Below are 19184 nucleotides of genomic sequence, written 5' to 3'. Positions count from 1 at the left end.
AAAAATAACCAGACTAGCTGTAGAATACTTTCTTTGGCTGATCTGTTTAGGGAATGGTTCCATCTTCTGGTATATTTGGCTTTTTCTCTTGTACCAGGAACTAGAATTGAAATGCTGGTTTCTCTTTCTCCCCAGGACTCATGTCCCGTCTCCGTTACCCAGTTGGTCTGATGGGCAGTTGTTTGCCGGCCACAGCTGGTTTTAGTTATGGTAAAGTATGCATGTGTGCTCAAGTAAAAATCAAATCCAGTAAAGAGTCTACCCCAGGTTCTCTCTATGTTCTTTAAATTCTCAGCTCTTTTGAGATGTCTGTCTTGATATACGTTTTCTCCTCAACGTTTAAATCTCCTTTCTGAGATTTAAATGCATTTAAATGCATCTCTTAAGGGCACTTAAACTTTAGGGGGAAATGTTTCACTTTTGCTTCAAATTTCATTATACATTATTTGGAACCTGTTTGATAAATTCCAGTTCTTTTTATTTGAATGATTGGGTTGTTGCTCTCTGGTTATGTGGGTGACTGGGAAATGACTTCTTCCCGATGGGACCTACTAAAATGAACTGCTAAATCTGTCCTTTTCACCTTTTCAAATAGAACTTCGGTGAAGTTTGATTTGAACTATTTTCTAGTGAATGTGGTAGTTACGAATCTATGAGAATAAATAAGAGCCAAAGAATCTTTCTAATTTGGTGCTATTTTATTTCCTTAAATTTATCTCGCTATGGGGACTAAGAATATGCTTAAAAAAAAGAAAACAACACAATTATTGTGTAGCAGGTACCCAGGACTCAGTCTCTGAATTGGGATGGAAAGGTGATTCCAGAGTATTATGTGTGCTTAGATTATTTCTCTACCCCATAAATACTACATTTAAAAATTCTATCATTAGCAATTTATCTAAGTTAAATATGGTCCTCATTCATTAAAAAAATAAACTTTTCAATATTGAAATATCCTTAACAGTATATAGTTCATAAGTCTAGAGTCTGATTAATTTTGTCTCATTTTGATTTCTTTATATAAACACAATTCAACACTGTGCATCCGTGTCTGGCTTCTTTCTCCCACTGGTCCAAGAGTGAATTCACTCATGGTGTCGGATGTGGTTGGTTCATCTGTGTGGCGCTGCATTGCTGTTTTGTGACTATTCTGCAATGGGTTTGCCCATTTTTCTTTATATAGCCATTTGGGTTGTAATTAAGTTTTGGCTTTTCTAAATAATACTATGAACATTCTTGTATGTCTTTTGATAAAGTTTAATCACATTTATGCCCAGATAATGTTGGATGTATACTTAGAAGTAGATTTGCTGGGTCATAGAGTATGCACACACTCAGATTTAGTCAGTTTTCCAAAGAGCATATCCCAAATTATATTTCAATCAATGACATATGTGAGTTTCAACTGTTCCACATCTTTGGCCTTGCCAGTGTTTCGTATTCTTGTGGTTTTTGTTTGTTCTGGCTTGGTTTTTGTTCACATTTTAGCCAATCTAGTGTATGTGTGCATATCTCATTTTGGTTTAAATATGCAATTTCCCTGATCAACTTTTCATAGGTTCAGTTGCCATTTTGGGTATTCTCTTTTGTGAGAGAAAACTCTATTCAAGTTTTTATTTAATACTTAAAAATAGGATTATATGCCTTTTCCTAGTTGATTTATTCTTATTTTGAAAAGGAATTATTAGGTTGTTATGTATTTTAAGAAATATCTTCCCCCAGTCTGTGGCTTACCTTTTCATTTTCTTAATGGGCTGTATTTGATAAATAAGATTTTATGAAGTTTAGTTTATCAATATTTTCTTCTATGGTTATATTCTGTTGAATAAATCTATGCCAATCCCAAGGTCATGAATATATTCTACTGTGTTACTTTAAAAACACACCTACTGTTGGAAAGGGGAGTATCTTGCAAAGCCCAATACAGGGGTCCATCAGTCCTTAAAATTCTTTCTTTTTTGGTGGGTAGGGGAGAACGTGCTTCACAGTTTGTGAGATCTTAGTTCCCTGACCAGAAATTGAACCTGGGCACTAGACAGTGAAAGCATGAAGTCCTAACCACTGGAGAGCCAGGGAATTCCCTTCAATTCTTTTAAATGCATTATCTTAAAGTTCCAGCAGATGGTGGCATTGCTGTATAAAAGGGGATACTAAAAAGTTAAGATTTGATTCTTTTCCAAAGCATTATTTTTAAAATAGTACCCCCCCACACACTGATTTGCTTCTATAGGATGAGACATATTCAGTAATACAATTCTCATTTCAAACGTACACTTAGATATAGGTTAGAATCTTAATATTGAAAATATTTATTAGATGAATTGATTAGACTTTTTGCAAAAGAGAAAGGGCAAAAAAACCCTTTAAGGGTGGGAGTGGCAGAGAAACAGTCAAAGAAACTGGGATGGGGGTGGGGGGAGACCAGGTTTTATCTACCTCACAAATTTACTTATCAGAACAAAAACAGTCTGGTTACGTACATATTTAGGTGCCACATCTGGTTTTGGCAGGGTTAGTTTAGAAAGACACAGAACTGTGTTTCCTTCTGGGGCTCTCAGGAAAGAAAAAGCCTGTTTTGATACCCATAATTTCTCTCCAAGTAAGTGGGATTTGTATCTTTGTTTACTTTTACTTATTTTGTGAAAACGTATTTATATGGCACGACTCAACATACAAAATTCCTTTAGAAATTATTGCATTTAAACTTGAATTCTGGAATTACACTTTTAAGCCACAATGATAGTGTTAAAAATGGTAACAGGCCCTTTCTACTTATTTGTAAACGTTTTCAACCTCTCTGAAAAATAAAAGAAAATAGGTCTAGATAATTCCTAGATCTTTTCTAGCTCCAAAATTTAACATTTTCCTTACTTATAACATGGATATTTTACTTTTCCAGAAAAGTGGGAGATAGATCCATCTGAGTTGGCTTTTGTGAAGCAGATTGGAAGCGGTCAGTTTGGGGTGGTCTATTTAGGCCAATGGCGAGCACATGTCCAGGTAGCTATCAAGGCCATCAATGAAGGCTTCATGTCTGAAGAGGATTTCATTGAAGAGGCTAAAGTGATGATGTGAGTATACACAAAACCCAGACAAGTATGGCACAACATCTGGGTGTCATAGAAAGAACACGGATTTTGGAGTCAGTCACAAGTGGATTTGTGTCAGAACTCTGCCCAAGCTAGTTGTGGGACCTGGGTGAATTATTTGACTTCTGTGTGGCTTGAGTTATTTCATTTTTCTAAGCTTCAATTTCCTCACCTATAAAATCTCACCTAGAATCTCTATCAAAAAGAAGGAATTAGAATTTAAATCCTTCTTCTGAGATGTTTAAATATAATTTGAGCAATTTAAACTTTGGGAAAAGTATTTCACTTTTATTTCAAATCTCATTGTACATTTTTAGGAGCCCTTTCGATAACGCAGGTGGAAGATGATGGTGGAAGGGGTGATAGCAGAGATGGAAAGAAGAGAATAGTTTCAGGATACATTTTTGAGATGAAATTATCAGAAGTTGCTGATAAATTAGATGTGGCAAATCACTGAAGGAGACTGGGGGGCCAAAAAGTGAAAAACCAAGGTCTTGGGTGCACTATTCGGCAGAGAATGGCACCATTCACTGAAATGGGAGAGACCGGCTGAGGAATAGTTTTGGAGGAAAAATGAGTAATTCTGCTTTGGACCTGTTGAGTTTGAGAGACCTGTTGGGTAGCCAAGTATGACCAAGGGTCAAGTGCATAATGAGTCTAGAGTTCAGCAGAGAGGTCAGCCTGGTCACTACAGATGACATTAAAAACTCTGAAACTTGATCTGATCACATGGGAAAAGAAGAACAATTAGAAGAGAAGAAGACTACAGAGTTTGAAAATATTTAAGTAACAAATTTACATAAATATGACATGTTTGTTCTACAATGAATCATACGCATTTTTCTAAGATGAGAAAGGAATGTGTGTTAATGGGTCCTGAAGTTACAGCAAACAACAATGTTCTTTTTCTGTTTGCCTCTTTCTGTGCCCTTGAAAAATATTTGTCCTGTTTGTTAGACTGAACCATACAAGTGGGGGTTTATTTATTTGTTCTTGCCTTATTTCTGATAAAGGTTATTTCTGTTTTTCTGATAAACTTTTGCTAGTGATCTTACTGACCAGATACAGTGTAATGTTCTAATTCTCAAATGCTTACATGTGAGTATCAATTTGGTGGCTTTCTCATGGAAAATGTTTTCTATCTCAAGAATTGCCTTCCTGCCATTATTCTGCACACATGTAAGCTGCATCCCCTAAGTGAAAATACACTTCATGAATCAGAAAGATAAATCAGACAAAATCTACACATATAGTATGTACATGTGTGTGCTCAGTTGTGTCTGACTCTTGCGATCCCATAGACTGTAGTCTGCCAAGCTCCTCTATCCATGGGATTTCCCAGGCAAGAATAACTGCAGTGTGTTGCCATTTCCTACTCCAGGGAATCTTCCCAGAGATGGAACCTGTCTCTTGTGTCTCCTGCACTGGCAGGCAGATTCTTTACCACTAATGCCACCATTTAATACATACATCTACAAATTAAAATCATGTATAGGTTCTTGAATATCTTTCTCCCCTACTAACTGGAGTGTTTCTGTTTGCTCATTATATGGGAATGTATCAATCACTCATACATGTTGTTTTAATATAATTAATCTCCCTGATTCATTGATCTTGTATTATCTTTATGAATGGAAAGAAGTAACATTTCAAGGTACTTTTGACTAACAAAATTTAGTTTATTGTACACCTCCTAAAATTACAAACATTAATTTGAATATTCTATTCCATATTCAAGTTGACTAGTTGGCATAAAAGGGCTTTAGGGACTGAATATTACAGTACAAAAGAAGCAATAAACTTTTGAAAAATAGATGACTAAAAAGTTTTTTTAAACTTTTTATATTAGACCATAGCCAATTAATAATGTGATAGTTTCAGGTGACCAGCAAAGGGATTAGAAATATATTTACATGTATCCATTCTCCCTCAAACTCCCCTCCAATCCAGGTTGCCACATAACATTGAGGAGAGTTATCTGTGCTATATAGTAGGTCCTTGTTGGTTATCCATTTTAGATATAGCAGTGTGTACATGTGGATCCAAACTCCCTAACTATTCCTTCTCCCCATCTTTCCCAGCAGGTAACCATAAGTTCATTCTCTAAGTCTGTGAATCTGTTTCTGTTTTGTAAATAAGTTCATTTGTATCATTTCATTTCTTTAAACAAAATTTTTAAAAATTTATTTTATTTTTGGTTTTGCCGGGTCACTGTTGCTGCACGGGCTTTTCTCTAGTAATGGTGAGCCGGGGCTACTCTCTAGCTGCGGTGTGCGTGCCTTTCGTTGCAGTGGCATCTCCTGTGGGCAGCACAGGCTCTTAGGGCATGCAGGCTTCAGTAGTTGTGGCTCCCAGGCTCTAGAACACAGGCTCAATAATTGTGGAACACAGGCTTAGTTGCTCCATGGCATGTGGGATCTTCCCAGAACAGGGATCAAACCTGTCTCTTACATTGGCAGGTGGATTCTTTACCACTGAGCCACCAGGGAAGCCCCTCATGTGTATCATTTCTTAAAAACTTTATTTCAGTGTATTTTAATAGGCAGTGTTCAAGGACACTGTGTATGTGTGTGTGAGAAGAGAAAAAGAGAGGAGAGAAAAGTTCAAGCAGCTGAGCACAAATGTTTTAATTCTCCAAAGTGAAATTTTCTTTAAGTTATCCAATAGTTCAAAGCTCATTTCTATGAGGTGTCACAACCATCACCCTTTTAAGAGACATAAAATTATGATATGTGTGTGTCTGTGTGTGATTACTAAATACATAGAAGAGTTTCATGTCAGTAAATGTTTTTCAGTCTTCAACTTAATCTAAAAATTTCCTTTAAATGCATTTATTAGTTATAATTTAATTTTCTTTTTAAAATTCACATCAATTGCTCTTTCTTCCCTCTGTCTGTCCCGAATTTTTTGTCTAGACAGCTGTGATTGGGGAGGTTGAAACTCAAGGAACAGGAACTGGGCAAGGAGTAGCAGTAAAGAGGAAACAAAAGACTTACAAAATGGAAAAAAGAAAAAAAGAATATGGGGCATGGACTATTCTGTATGTCCCACAACTTAGGAAGTAGTACCGCATAACCTCTTGACCCCACTTTCAGCACATGAAGTGGAAAGGAAACTGTTCTACTTGCTCTGTGGTTGGGTTAGTTTTAATCATGGCTTGATGATAAACATTATATGGAAATGGTAAATATCACCAGTTGAGTTCAAACACTTTAAAATGCAAAAGCGATTTTGCTCATGGGTCTATGTTTTCTTCAACAGGAAGTTATCTCATTCGAAGCTGGTTCAGCTTTATGGAGTGTGTATACAGCAGAAGCCCCTTTATATTGTGACAGAGTTTATGGAAAATGGCTGCCTGCTCAACTATCTGAGAGAGAGAAAAGGAAAGCTTAGCAAAGAGATGCTACTGAGTGTGTGCCAAGATATCTGTGAAGGAATGGAGTATCTGGAGAGAAACTGCTTTATCCATAGGGATTTAGTAAGTACAGTGCAAATTTGCTGACTATTTTACGTATTAAACATATATTCAGAAGGACATAAGTTAGGATTTTCAATACTTTGAATAATGCATCCTTTAATACATTTTTCTATTCGTGTAATTTGTTGGGAAATGTAGCTTTATTTTCTATTGCCTACTGATGCTGTAACCAAGTAAGATGTTACTCTACATATGTCTTGAACTAATTATTCACCAACAAATTAACTAAAACTACTTTTCTTTCCTCTCTCCCCCGTTCTTCTTCCTTCTCTTATTGCCATCTTTGTTTCTTTCAACCAATAATAAAATACATATTAAGTGCCTCTATATGACAAGCTCTCTGTCAGGTGCTGGAGAACCATGCTGAAGAAACAGCCCCAGTGGGTCTCACCCAGGGGGTGAAACTGTCTCCGAGTGGAGGTGGTTTGGTTCTTACAGCATCATAAAAGCACTACTGGCATTACTGAGAGGGACTCGAAATGTTAAACCATTCTGTTCTGTATCGCTCAGAACAACCCTCCAAACAAAAAAGATCAAAGCTTGTTTTATCTCAGAAGCAAATAGCTCTGCTTCCCTGCCTTGTTACTTCCCCTTGAAAAACATTTTCTATCTGCTCCATATTTATTCATGATATTTGTACTATTCCTTCTGTGCCCTTTCATGTCTCGTTTCTAAGTTCCCAAATTAAATCCAATGAAAATTTGAGAATTTATGAGAAGTCCCTGTTACTGACACTTACAGGTAATCCTGAACTTCCATCAGCCATGACTAGGGTGACCATAATATCTGTCATTCAGGCTGGACTATTTTGGGGAAAGAAAGGGGTCATAATTTCATTAGCCCCAGCATACCATTGCTTGTCCTACACATGATTTAGAGCTCTCATTGGCATTTATTATTTACTACCTCCTTTAATAATTGTTTACATTGTTTACACAAATATTAGACTCCAGACTCCTTGACATCAAGGCGTAGACTTCTGAGCTGCAGTTCAGTGTCATGAGAATGCAAGTTGCTGAGCAATGGCTCTCAAACTTAGCTAGGCATTAGAATCACCTGGTAGCTTTAAAACATCACAGTACCAAGCCCATACCACCAACCAATGAAATCAGAATCTTTGGGGGTAAAATTTAGTGATCAGCTTTTTTGGAAAATTTCCCTGATAAGTTCATTATGTAGTCAAGATGGCATACCCTGCCTCAGCTATTTGAAATCTTGCTTTGTTTCTTACTAGCCGTGTGACCTTAAGTAAGTTAGTTAACTAGTCAAGTGGTGTTAATTATAGCACCTCCTTCCTATGGGCTTACTGGGAGGATTACGTGAATTAATATGTGTAAGCACTTAAAGCAGTGCCTGGCACGTAGAAAAGCTCCACCATTGTTTTACATGCCTCATGACGCATTCCCCAGCGTTTGGCCTGAGTTGCCATTGAGCACACATTTTATTGGATGGATATGGTATCAGTTTCACCTAACTCACCTTCCTAGGCTCTGTGGTCTGTCTTCCCCATAAAGATTAGAATTCAAAATTCAGCCAGGTGACAGCTGAGGTAATTCCATTTGCGACAGCTGAGGTAATTCCATTTGCTCCAGCTGCCTTCTTGCAGACCTGCCTAGTCTTGGTTCCTTCCTTGATCACTTTCTTTTGTGTCCTGTTTTCTCCACCTACATGCCACTTAAGATATATTAGCTAATAATGCGTGTTTTCTCTGTTGAGGGTTTGCCTTGTGGTTTGACTTTGAGATCATTGCTGGCACTTGTCAACATCTTCCAGATTGGCTCCTGCTGGCTCTCCATTTCAAGTTTTTTATTTTGTTTTTGAACTAACTGAACCACAAATTAGCTCAAAAGAGAAAAATTTTGTCAAACCTTTGACCTACATGAGGCTAAAAAATCAAGTCATTGATTTCCTTTTTTTTTTTTTTATTAGGAGTGTACTCTTTATTTCTCTTTGGTTTCTTAACACAAAAGACACGCGTTCTATAAATAAAAGGGACGAAAAGTCATTGATTTTCCTAAGCTGACTGAAAATAGATTGTCTTGGCATCAAATAGTTTCTGCATTATATACTACTATATTTAGTTCACTGTGGTTTAATAAATAAGAAAATATCAATTTTAAACAGTTAGATTCAATGAAATGTAAATGTTAAATACAATTTCTTAATTTCTATAAGTAATTTTATATAATGATTATCCCAAAGATATATAATGATCTTTTATTTTTCATGCATATTGGACTTTCCTCTTTTTATTTATAAAGGTAAAGTTTTAAATACACAGTTTTTTATATCAAGATTCATAGTTTTTTACCTCTTAGGTTGAGTTTATCCTGATATTTGTCAAGGATATTTCTTGAGAAAGATTACACATTTTAAAAAGGAAAAAAGTTAGTTAAAATTTTTCTTTTTTTTTTTATCATTTCTTCAAAAAAATCACTAAAATCCATCTCGCAAGGGCAGATACATTAAATCCTATGCAGCATCTTCAGTTATCTCCATGACGTAACGTGGCTGTTCACTCAGAGGTAGTGCTGAGCCAGAAACGAAATAAGGAAAAGAGTACAAACTCTGGAAAGAAAAAACTTTGTATTCAAACCTGGATTCTTTTCTTCTTTCTATAGGCAGCAAGGAATTGTTTGGTCAGTTCTACATGTATAGTAAAAATTTCGGACTTTGGAATGACAAGGTACATGATACACTTTCTTTCTTTGTTTACTCATAGTAGGGAATCTTACATTTGTCTACAGACAAACTGAAGGTGTTATTGACTTTGCTCTTTTTTCCCTGAGGGAAGTGTTGGTGTGGTTGGATGTCCTGCTGACCCACTTTGAGCTTTAGGACACGCACCAATTTAGCTATAAGGGAAACTGAGACTGTGGGCCAGTCTTCTGAACTGTCAGGTCATTATTAATAAAAGTATGTCATCCCTTAAAAATAAAAAGAATTTCTCAGTCTACTTATCATATGTAGAAGGTTAAGAGAAAAGTTTTTCTTATATATTTCTGAAATAGAAAAAAAAAAGAATTTGTTTGCTCAGCTCTGATTTTGCTGTCCTTTTCCTGCATTTCTCTTATCAGTTGTAGTAGCTGACAGACAGCAAGGGTGTGAAAATAAGGTTGGAAAACCTTATTTTCAACTCAGTGCAATTTATATTTTGAGTCTGCTTTCCTTCAGGTTGCTAGAAGTTTAATCCTAGTGATTTCAGTGTTTTTCCCTGACTCTCTTCAGGGTCAAAATCCAAACTCCTTCTGTCTCATGCAGCCACATACTAGAGATGGCCTGACTGGTCCCTGTTGCTATCCACTGACACTGGCTTCCCTGCAGCCACCATCTTCCTGTTTTGTTCCTGTCTGACTCTTGACACAGGTGGTTGCTGACTCATCCTGAATTTCTGTCTGCAAGATTCCTTCATGCCTGGCATTATTAAACCACAGGCCTGTTTTAGACTGAAGAATTGCTATTGTTTTCTGAGATTCAAATATAATAAACACAATGGAGGTTTGGTTTAAGGAGGAAACTGTATAAGGGTTCCTTTCCCACCTTGATAGCAAGAAGAGAAGGTATACTGAGCCTTTCTGTGGCAAAATACTTTGTATTTTAGAAATCAGAGTTAACTAAAAAGGTTAGAAGTACACAGAACTTAGGGGTGATTAACACAATGTGCTCTGAAATCTGATGGCCCTAGGTATGTTTTGGATGATGAATATGTCAGTTCTTCTGGAGCCAAGTTCCCAGTCAAGTGGTCCCCTCCTGAAGTTTTCCATTTCAACCGATATAGCAGCAAATCTGACGTCTGGTCATTTGGTGAGTGAATCTGATGTTCATTTGTTGCAGCTTTATTGAATAAAATAGAGATTGCTCTTTTAACTTTGATTTCTTAATATTATCTAGCTAAAAGTCTTCTTATAACCGTGTTTCTGTCTCAGGTGTTCTAACACATCAGATTGTCTTTGGCAACTGGCAACCTTCTTGCATAAATTTGCCTTTGGGGTCTTTTCGTTTCCCACTGAGCACTTGCTGTAAAACCATTACAGAGTCTACTGATTTAGAAAACAAATTCAGCCAACCTTCCCACACCACAGAGACTTGCAAGGAAAACTGATCTTACAGCGTCATTTAATCTTGAGTGTAATTAATAACCTTCATTGCTTGACTATCAGTGATGCCATCTCCTTTATATTACTATTCCCATATTTTGTGAAATTAGACATAGGCTTCCTTGGGGTCTATCAATTGCTATGTATATTGGGTAATGTTCTTCATTGAAAAAGAGATACTGTGGACCCATGTCTGACAGAATTTGTTCTTTGAGATGACTTTCAGAAAATGGCAATAAATGTATAAATGATCTATCTATTCTCTTTCACCTGGGCTTTCCTGGGTGCCTTCTTAGGTTTTGAGAGACATCTGTACCCTCAAAGGGTGTGAATGTTATTGCCCGCAATAAGGTTTAGCTTGTATTGATCTCATTAGCTCTCCACTGATGTGATAGTCTTGGCTGGTGACATTTTAAGCTCTGCTGGAGAGCAGTTGAGTTGTGAAACCAATGATAGCAACATAAGGATCTCATCAACGGTGGTTGTAGAACAATTAGAAACCCTTGAGTTTTACCTGACCACCTGTCTTTCTACCTCACTGTACAGTGAGCTTCTTAAATTCTTAAGAACTTGGACAGGTTTCAATCTTAATTCTGTGGCTCTAGCATAAGGGTGGAGTCTAATCAATACATAATACATATTTGTAGAATAAGTGAATAATTCAGTTCAGTTCAGTCACTCAGTCGTGTCAGACTCTTTGCGGCCCCATGATTCACAGCACGCCAGGCCTCCCTGTCCATCACCAACTCCCGGAGTTCACTCAAACTCATGTCCATCGAGTCAGTGATGCCATCCAGCCATCTCATTCTCTGTTGTCCCCTTCTCCTCCTGCCCCCAATCCCTCCCAGCATCAGAGTCTTTTCCAGTGAGTCAACCTGTCGCATGAGGTGGCCAAAGTATTGGAGTTTCAGCTTTAGCATCAGTCCTTCCAATGAACACCCAGGACTGATCTCCTTTAGAATGGACTGGTTGGATCTTCTTGCAGTACAAGGGACTCTCAAGAGTCTTCTCCAACACCACAGTTCAAAAGCATCTATTCTTCGGCGATCAGCTTTCTTCACAATCCTACTCTCACATCCATACATGACCACTGGAAAAACCATAGCCTTGACTAGACGGACCTTTGTTGGCAAAGTAATGTCTCTGCTTTTTAGTATGCTATCTAGGTTGGTCATAACTTTCCTTCCAAGGAGTAAGCGTCTTTTAATTAAATGAACTCAAATTGAGAGACTTGAAGGAGCTTCATCAATCATCAATGAGTTTTGAACACATGCTTATATAAACAGAACCCCCTGCCAGATTTTCTGGGACTCTACTCAGCAGTCTTTCAGTGGAAAGAGGGAAATGCATGCCATCTACTGGTCAGGAGTTTTCCTGGCCTTAGCAGGCAGCAGGGGATTACACAATATTGTCATTTTCTATGGAATGGTAGAAAGTTTCATTGATGTCACGGTGTGGAGACACGAATGGTACTTTGAATTAAAGATGCTGCCAGCATTTTCTTCCAATAAGGAGGCAGTCAGAACCAACAGAAAAGGGAAGGAATTGTTTTCCCTTGGAATATATTCAGTTTGAAGACCTCTTTAAAACCTAAGATGCACAGGATCTGCTTCCTGGATAGAACTGCAGTCATTCTGGATGATTGTAACTCCATCGCTGCAGAAGGGAAATAATGCATTGTAATTGGCAACAACTCTTTCAGTTCTAAGTAACCACCTCTCTCTAAACTCTTATTTTTATGTGTTTTATTTTCAGGAGTTTTGATGTGGGAAGTTTTCTCAGAAGGAAAAATGCCTTTTGAAAATAGGTCAAATTTGCAAGTTGTGGAAGCTATTTCTAAAGGCTTCAGGTTGTACCGACCTCACCTGGCACCAATGTCCATATATGAAGTCATGTATAGCTGCTGGCATGAGGTGAGTGCCCTTACTTGCCTGCAAAGGTTGGCAGTTCCTGCATCTGAGAGCAGATTATCACCCATGTTACCCCAGGACTCTGTCATGGCAGGAAAATGTTTCTATTTCTTGGTAATGATCCCTGAGAGCCAGAAGTACTTCCACAACAAAAATCATTAACCCATTTTCAACTGAGGAATTCAGTACCTTTTCTAAGTCTTATCTTTCCAAAATTGGTTCCTACAGAAACTCTCAATGTTATTAAAGCCTCAGTGATGAGAGATTTTAACTCCTTTTAAGAACTTGTGGGTGGAAACTAAGGGTGGAATCAGACTTTTTCAATTTTCACATTGAAAGAGAAGGATGGTGTTTTTATTTACTTCACTCTACTATAATTCATCTTGCTTTTCCAAGGCTAAGAGTAATGGGTTTCATCTCTCCTGTGGTATTTGAGACTCCTGATAGAGATTAAACAAGAATAGGAATGAAGGCAGGAAGTGTACTCAGAAAACTCTCTCTCAAGAGGCCAGTTTCTCTTTTACTTGAAATGCCAGCCTTAAAAATAAAGCCAGAAGGGTTTACATCCCACCTCTGTCTTTTCTGGGCACAACTCAACACACCCCTCCCCATCATCAGACTCCTCTGTGACTTTGACAGTTCTTCTCTCTTTCCAGTTGACAGTTTCAGCCCAGAATAACTACAGCTGGATGAGGATTCCCTCCTGGCCAAAAAAGAAATCACTCGACTTCCAATTCACAAATACTAAAACAATTCAGTATTTCAGAAGTAACATTGTTGTTTCCATTCCAGAGAAGTATTAATTTTATAAAGATCCCCAGTGTATGAAAATACTTTACATATGATTAACTGCTCTGCAAGGAATCTTGAAAGACATAAAAAAATATTAAGTAAGCTGTTAGTAGCAAACAGATGTCTGAAGAGCATCTTTGCAATAATAATGTAAATTGCTCAGGAATGTACATGTCTAAAGCAATATACTTGTAAATGCACATATAATATATTACTTATTGAGATTTTACATATCTGTGGAGAGGAGACAGAGAAAGGAGCAAATAAGATGCTGACAAGAGGACCAAGTAAACAAGGTGCTTAAGCATCTCTAGACTCAAACATGATTATTTTAGCATGGTTATACTAGTTTCATTGGCTGTACTACTGGCACAACCTCAGCACCAGCAACAAGCTCCACTATTTATTCTTGAAGTCTCAAGGAAGACTCTCACATATGCTCACATATTTTTCTATTCTGTCCTTTAATTTTTATATTTTATTTACTTTATTAAAAATTTTAGTTTATTAAAGTATAGTTGACTTACAATGTTGTGTATGAATTGCTGCTGTACAGCGAAGTGATTCAGTTATACATATATGTACATTCTTCTTATTCTTTTCTGGTTTATCACAGGACATTGAATATAGTTCCCTGTGTATACAGTAGGACCTTGTTGTTTATCCATTCTATATATAATAGTTTGCACCTGCTAATCCCAAACTCCCAATCCATCCCTCCTCCACTCCCCCTCCCCCTTGGCAACCACAAATCTGTTCTCTATGTCTGTGAGTCTGTTTCTTTTTTATAGATAAGTTCATTTGTTTCCATAGTTTATCCCACATCTAAGTAATATCATATGGTATTTGTCTTTCTCTTTCTGATTGACGTCACTCAGTAAGATAATCTTTAGGTCCACCCATGTTGCTGCACATGGTATTACTTTCTCTTTTTTATGGCTGAGTAGTATTCCATTGTATATATGTACTTCATCTTCTTTATCCATTCCTGCATTGATGCACGTTTAGGTTGTCTCCTACTCTGTACTTTTATTGATGCCATCTGTTTACAAGCCACTAGGGGTGGTGTCTCCCTACTAACCCTGTTGCCAGGGACCTCTACTCCCCTGAATATTTCTATTTCCCATGGATTTCAAAGATGCCATGGAGCTCTCTCATGGAGTCCAAGTCAAACCACATCACACTGTGAAATAGAAAAAAGGCTCTAATCTTCATGGCTGGGAATTTATTGACTGAGCCTTAAGACAGCACAATCAGTGCTTCAAGACCTGAAAAGGCCCTCATGGAAATATGCCTTTTGCTTTCTGACTAAAACCTGTCTTTCTACAGGGGGTCAGGTATAGTGAATAACGGGCTGAGCTTGGGGACTTGGGACTCTAGAGGCCCCTCTCTCCCAGCTCTTCCTTTATTCCATGCATATCAAGTCATCCAAATAGATCTCTAGGGCAGATCTATGGACCGTTCTGTGATGATGGAGATATACTATCTGCATTGTCAGGTCATACCTGGCTATCAAAGAATTGAAAAGTGGCTAGGGTGACTGAGAACTGAATTTTAAGATGTATCTAATTTCAGTTATTTTTAAATAGCCACATGCGGCTCTAGACATTTTATTTTTGCAGTGATCTCGTCCCTTATATTTTCACACCCCTGCCTCGCACAACTGCTGTTCATGCCCTGTGTATCAGCCAAGATATCTGTCTCTTCTGTTCGTGGTGAACCAGACTCGATCTGGGTCCTGCCAGCAAGTTCCAGAGCTGATCTCTGTGTGAGTCTTAAGCTAAGTTGACCGCCTCCAATTCCCTTTTCCAGAAACCTAAAGGCCGCCCAACGTTTGCTGAGCTGCTACAGGTTCTTACAGAGATTGCAGAAACCTGGTGACCTAAAGGGACTGCCAACCCAGAGGATCATCCTGCAGGACCGTCATGAAAGGAAACCCTGGGTGAAGTCACTGATGGTGAATATCACCCTTTAGAGCCACTGACTCTGAGAAACAGTGCAAAGATCACAGACTTTTCCAATTTGTTAAAGCCTGAGAGTATTTTAACAATAACTTTTCTACATGTATGTTTGAGAGTGACTTCTAAACTTGGATTTTTCTGTAATATTCTTTATGTCTCATGCATGAAGAATGAAAAAATTGCTCCTTGGTGGTCTTTATAGTGGCTGCTTTTCATGAGAAGCACCCTGAGAACCCCCAAGGTTACATGAAAATCTTATCCTTTACTGAGGACACTGCTTTACTGAAGCGGAGTGACTTTTTTTTTTTTTTTTAACTTTGGTGGCTCATGTGTAGAAGATGAAAATAAGTTCTCCCAAATCCTGGAATAAAGGAGCCTCCCCTGCAGGATGTCATGCTTTTGAACTGTACAGATCTTTCTGAAAAATGCACCTTTACCAGCCACATGAGTGGACATTCTGGAACTGTCCTTCATAATCTTCCTTATGTTATTTAATAAACTATTTTTGCACAGATTTGATTATTTCAGCACAGTTTCCTGAACACTGTTACAGGAGAAAGTCCTTTGAACAGGACCTGGTAAAGTTTCTGTTTCTAGTGAGATCCATTGTCCAGGACAATTCAGAACCTGCATCTCAGTTCTGAGATTTCACCCTTGGTACCTGTGAAACTGGATAATTGAGGAAGCCTCATTTTGTCATAGAAAGTATCTCTGGCACCTTCTAGAAGATGACTTGCTTTTTCCATAAGAACAAAAGGTGGCAAAAGCAAGATATTCAAATGTTACATCAAGTTCCATTATTTCTGAAGTCCAAGGTTTTAGATTCAAACTGAAATAACCAGTAATCACCATTAAACCTTAATTTTTCATGTACCATTTGCAGGAATGATTGGAAATTGATCTTTGTCATCCTCATGTCATGTCATGTTTCAGAAGTATCGGGTTGACCGAAAAGTTCATTCGCTTTCCGGCCAAACCAATACATAGGGGAAAGGGTGCTGCAGAAAGCAGGAGTCATTACCATAAGGTTTAACAATGGGAGGGGCTTTCTAGGTGGCACCTAGTGGTAAAGAACCCGCCTGCCAATGCAGGAAACATAAGAGACATGAGCTTGATCTCTGGGTCGGGAAAATCCCCTGGAGGTGGGGCATGGCAACCCACTCCAGTATTCTTGCCTGGAGAATCCCCTGGACAGGGGAACTTGGCAGGCTACAACCCATAGGGTCCCAAAAAGAGTTGGACACGACTGAGCACACACGCACTTGGAAATAGAACCTGAGAGCTCTGGGGTGGGCAGCGGAGGAGCAAGTAGTAGATGCAGGAATGATAATCAAAAAACATCCACCATTCTTCTCTTCCCAGTGACTCTCTTGCTTTCTTGGCCATTTAACACGTGGTCCAGCATCTTCACTAGTAATAACTTGGAGCTGTTCAGCTATGACCCCTATTTCTTTAAGGCAGATTAGCTCAAGCATGATTGATAAATTGGGGGACTTTGTCAGTATTAAGTGCCAGTTGGCTTGGTTTGTTTTTCTCCAGCACTTTAATGTTTTGAAGTGATCTGGGGTGATTTTTCTCACAACTGAAGAGAAAGCTTTAGCAGTAAATGAGGATCTTAAGAAAAAGCTGAAAATCCTTTATAGGTGCCTTCTTTCCATGCCAGTGGTGGTGGGTTTGGTGACTTCCTGAGTGATAAGCTGTCTGGGAAAGCTGAAATGCAGGTGAAGAATCGGCTTGGACTGAAGCAGAGTGCTTTCCTTCTGTCACTTGTGTGCATCCACTCATTGACCTCATTTCCTGCTCCTCCCCTGTTCACCCACACTGACCCTCGAACATTCTAGGCACCTCCTAACCTCAGAGCTTTTACATCTGCCTGCCTTTTGCCAGGAGTGCTTCTCCTTGATAGCAACATGGCTTGCCTCCTCATCTCCTCAAGACTGTTGCTCAAATGTCACCCTCTCTGTTACGCTTTCTTGAATCTTATTTAAAATGATAACCCCACCATGGACATTCCCCGTCTCCTCTTTAAATATAATTTTTATCTATAGCTCTTCAGTTCAGTTCAGTTCAGTCGCTCAGTCATGTCTGACTCTTTGCGACCCCATGAATCATAGCACGCCAGGCTTCCCTGTCCATCACCAACTCCCAGAGTTCACTCAAACTCATGTCCATCGAGTCGGTGATGCCATCCAGCCATCTCATTTTCTGTCATCCCCTTCTCCTCCTGCCCCCAATCCTTCCCAGCATCAGAGTCTTTTCCAGTGAGTCAACTCATCACATGAGATGGCCAAAGTATTGGAGTTTCAGTTTTAGCATCAGTCCTTCCAATGAACACCCAGGACTGATCTCCTTTAGAATGGACTGGTTGGATCTCCTTGCAGTACAGTTCAGTTCAGTTCAGTCTCTCAGTCGTGTCCGACTCTCCGCGACCCCATGAATCACAGCACGCCAGGCCTCCCTGTCCATCACCAACTCCCGGAGTACACTCAAACTCATGTCCACAGAGTCGGTGATGCCATCCAGCCATCTCATTCTCGGTCGTCCCCTTCTCCTCCCGCCCCCAACCTTTCCCAGCATCAGAGTCTTTTCCAGTGAGTCAACCCGTCGCATGAGGTGGCCAAAGTATTGCAGTTTCAGCTTCAGCATCAGTCCCTCCAATGAACATCCAGGATTGATCTCCTTTAGAATGGACTGGTTGGATCTCCTTGCAGTATAAGGGACTCTCAAGAGTCTTCTCCAACACCACAGTTCAAAAGCATCGATTCTTCGGCGATCAGCCTTCTTCACAGTCCAACTCTCACATCCATACATGACCACTGGAAAAACCATAGCCTTGACTAGATGGACCTTTGTTGGCAAAGTAATGTCTCTGCTTTTTAATATGCTATCTAGGTTGGTTATAACTTTCCTTCCAAGGAGTAAGCGTCTTTTAATTTCATGGCTGCAATCAGCATCCGCAGTGATTTTGGAACCCCAAAAAATAAAGTCTGACACTGTTTCCACTGTTTCCCCATCTATTTCCCATGAAGTGATGGGACCAGATGCCATGATCTTTGTTTTCTGAATGTTGAGCTCTTAACACTATACAAAAAATCATATATTTCTACTTATTTATTTGGTCTATTGTCTGTCTCATTATCCCTGAAACTATAACATGTGTGAGGTCAGGCATTTTTGTCTGTTTTGTTCATTGCTATAATCCCAGTTCCTCAAACAGGGCCTGACACAGAGTTAAGCTAAACACTCATGGAATAGCCCAATGAAATACAAATGGTGGGATTATCCGGAGGCTTCATCTTCCAGAGGTGGGGATCCAGTCTGGTAAGCAGCTCTCCTCTTAGGATTCTTGGCCGATCCATTGCTTTCCCACACAATAGTGGACCATTTTTCCTTCTGGTTGTAGTGTATAAGCTCAGGTGTTCATCCGCTCTTCTTTTTGGTAGAATTCTTACTTTTTCCAGAACAATTTGACTTACCCATAAATTTTCTATATCGCCTTTTCCCTGTTCACATAGAGAAAATTATGTTTTGTTAGGGATTGACATCAGATTAACAGAAAAAAACAGTTTCCTGAATAAATCTATAGAGAAATATAAATTCATATAGACACATCAATATTTAATAGAGGAAGTAGATTATCCTTGTGTCTACACAAGATAGAAGTTTCTTCACACTCCTACCAGTTGTACAAGCAGCCTGCAGCAACTGTATTTTATCTGAAATTATCCTGTTTTCCTCAGGTGCCCCTACCTGCTTAGGAGTGCTAGGAAAAAACTTAATCTTGTGACTTTAGTCCAGGGCAAAAATGAAAATATTCTCTGTGGGTGAAGTGGGTTGTCTCAGATTTTGCCTTTCCT

General features: G+C 38.8%; 1 protein-coding gene across 3 annotated transcripts in view; it reads left to right on the top strand.

The window, feature by feature from the left end:
* The window catches only part of TXK (TXK tyrosine kinase), a 64602-nt gene extending 48402 nt beyond the window's left edge, over window positions 1-16200 (top strand). For all 3 annotated transcript variants that reach the window (XM_088836328.1, XM_088836327.1, XM_055434464.2), the window contains 7 exons: window positions 136-210; window positions 2900-3071; window positions 6351-6567; window positions 9189-9253; window positions 10253-10371; window positions 12420-12577; window positions 15179-16200. In XM_088836328.1, the coding sequence (XP_088692454.1) occupies window positions 136-210; window positions 2900-3071; window positions 6351-6567; window positions 9189-9253; window positions 10253-10371; window positions 12420-12577; window positions 15179-15247 (875 nt within the window). In that variant the 3' untranslated portion in view covers window positions 15248-16200. The remainder of the gene's footprint in view (window positions 1-135; window positions 211-2899; window positions 3072-6350; window positions 6568-9188; window positions 9254-10252; window positions 10372-12419; window positions 12578-15178) is intronic.
* Window positions 16201-19184: the final 2984 nt, after the last annotated feature.

This window comes from Moschus berezovskii, chromosome 5, assembly GCF_049115385.1.
Source record: "Moschus berezovskii isolate FMDL1 chromosome 5, NW_MosBer_1.0, whole genome shotgun sequence".
Classification (NCBI taxonomy): domain Eukaryota; kingdom Metazoa; phylum Chordata; class Mammalia; order Artiodactyla; family Moschidae; genus Moschus; species Moschus berezovskii.
This window is presented reverse-complemented; position numbering and strand designations above follow the sequence as displayed.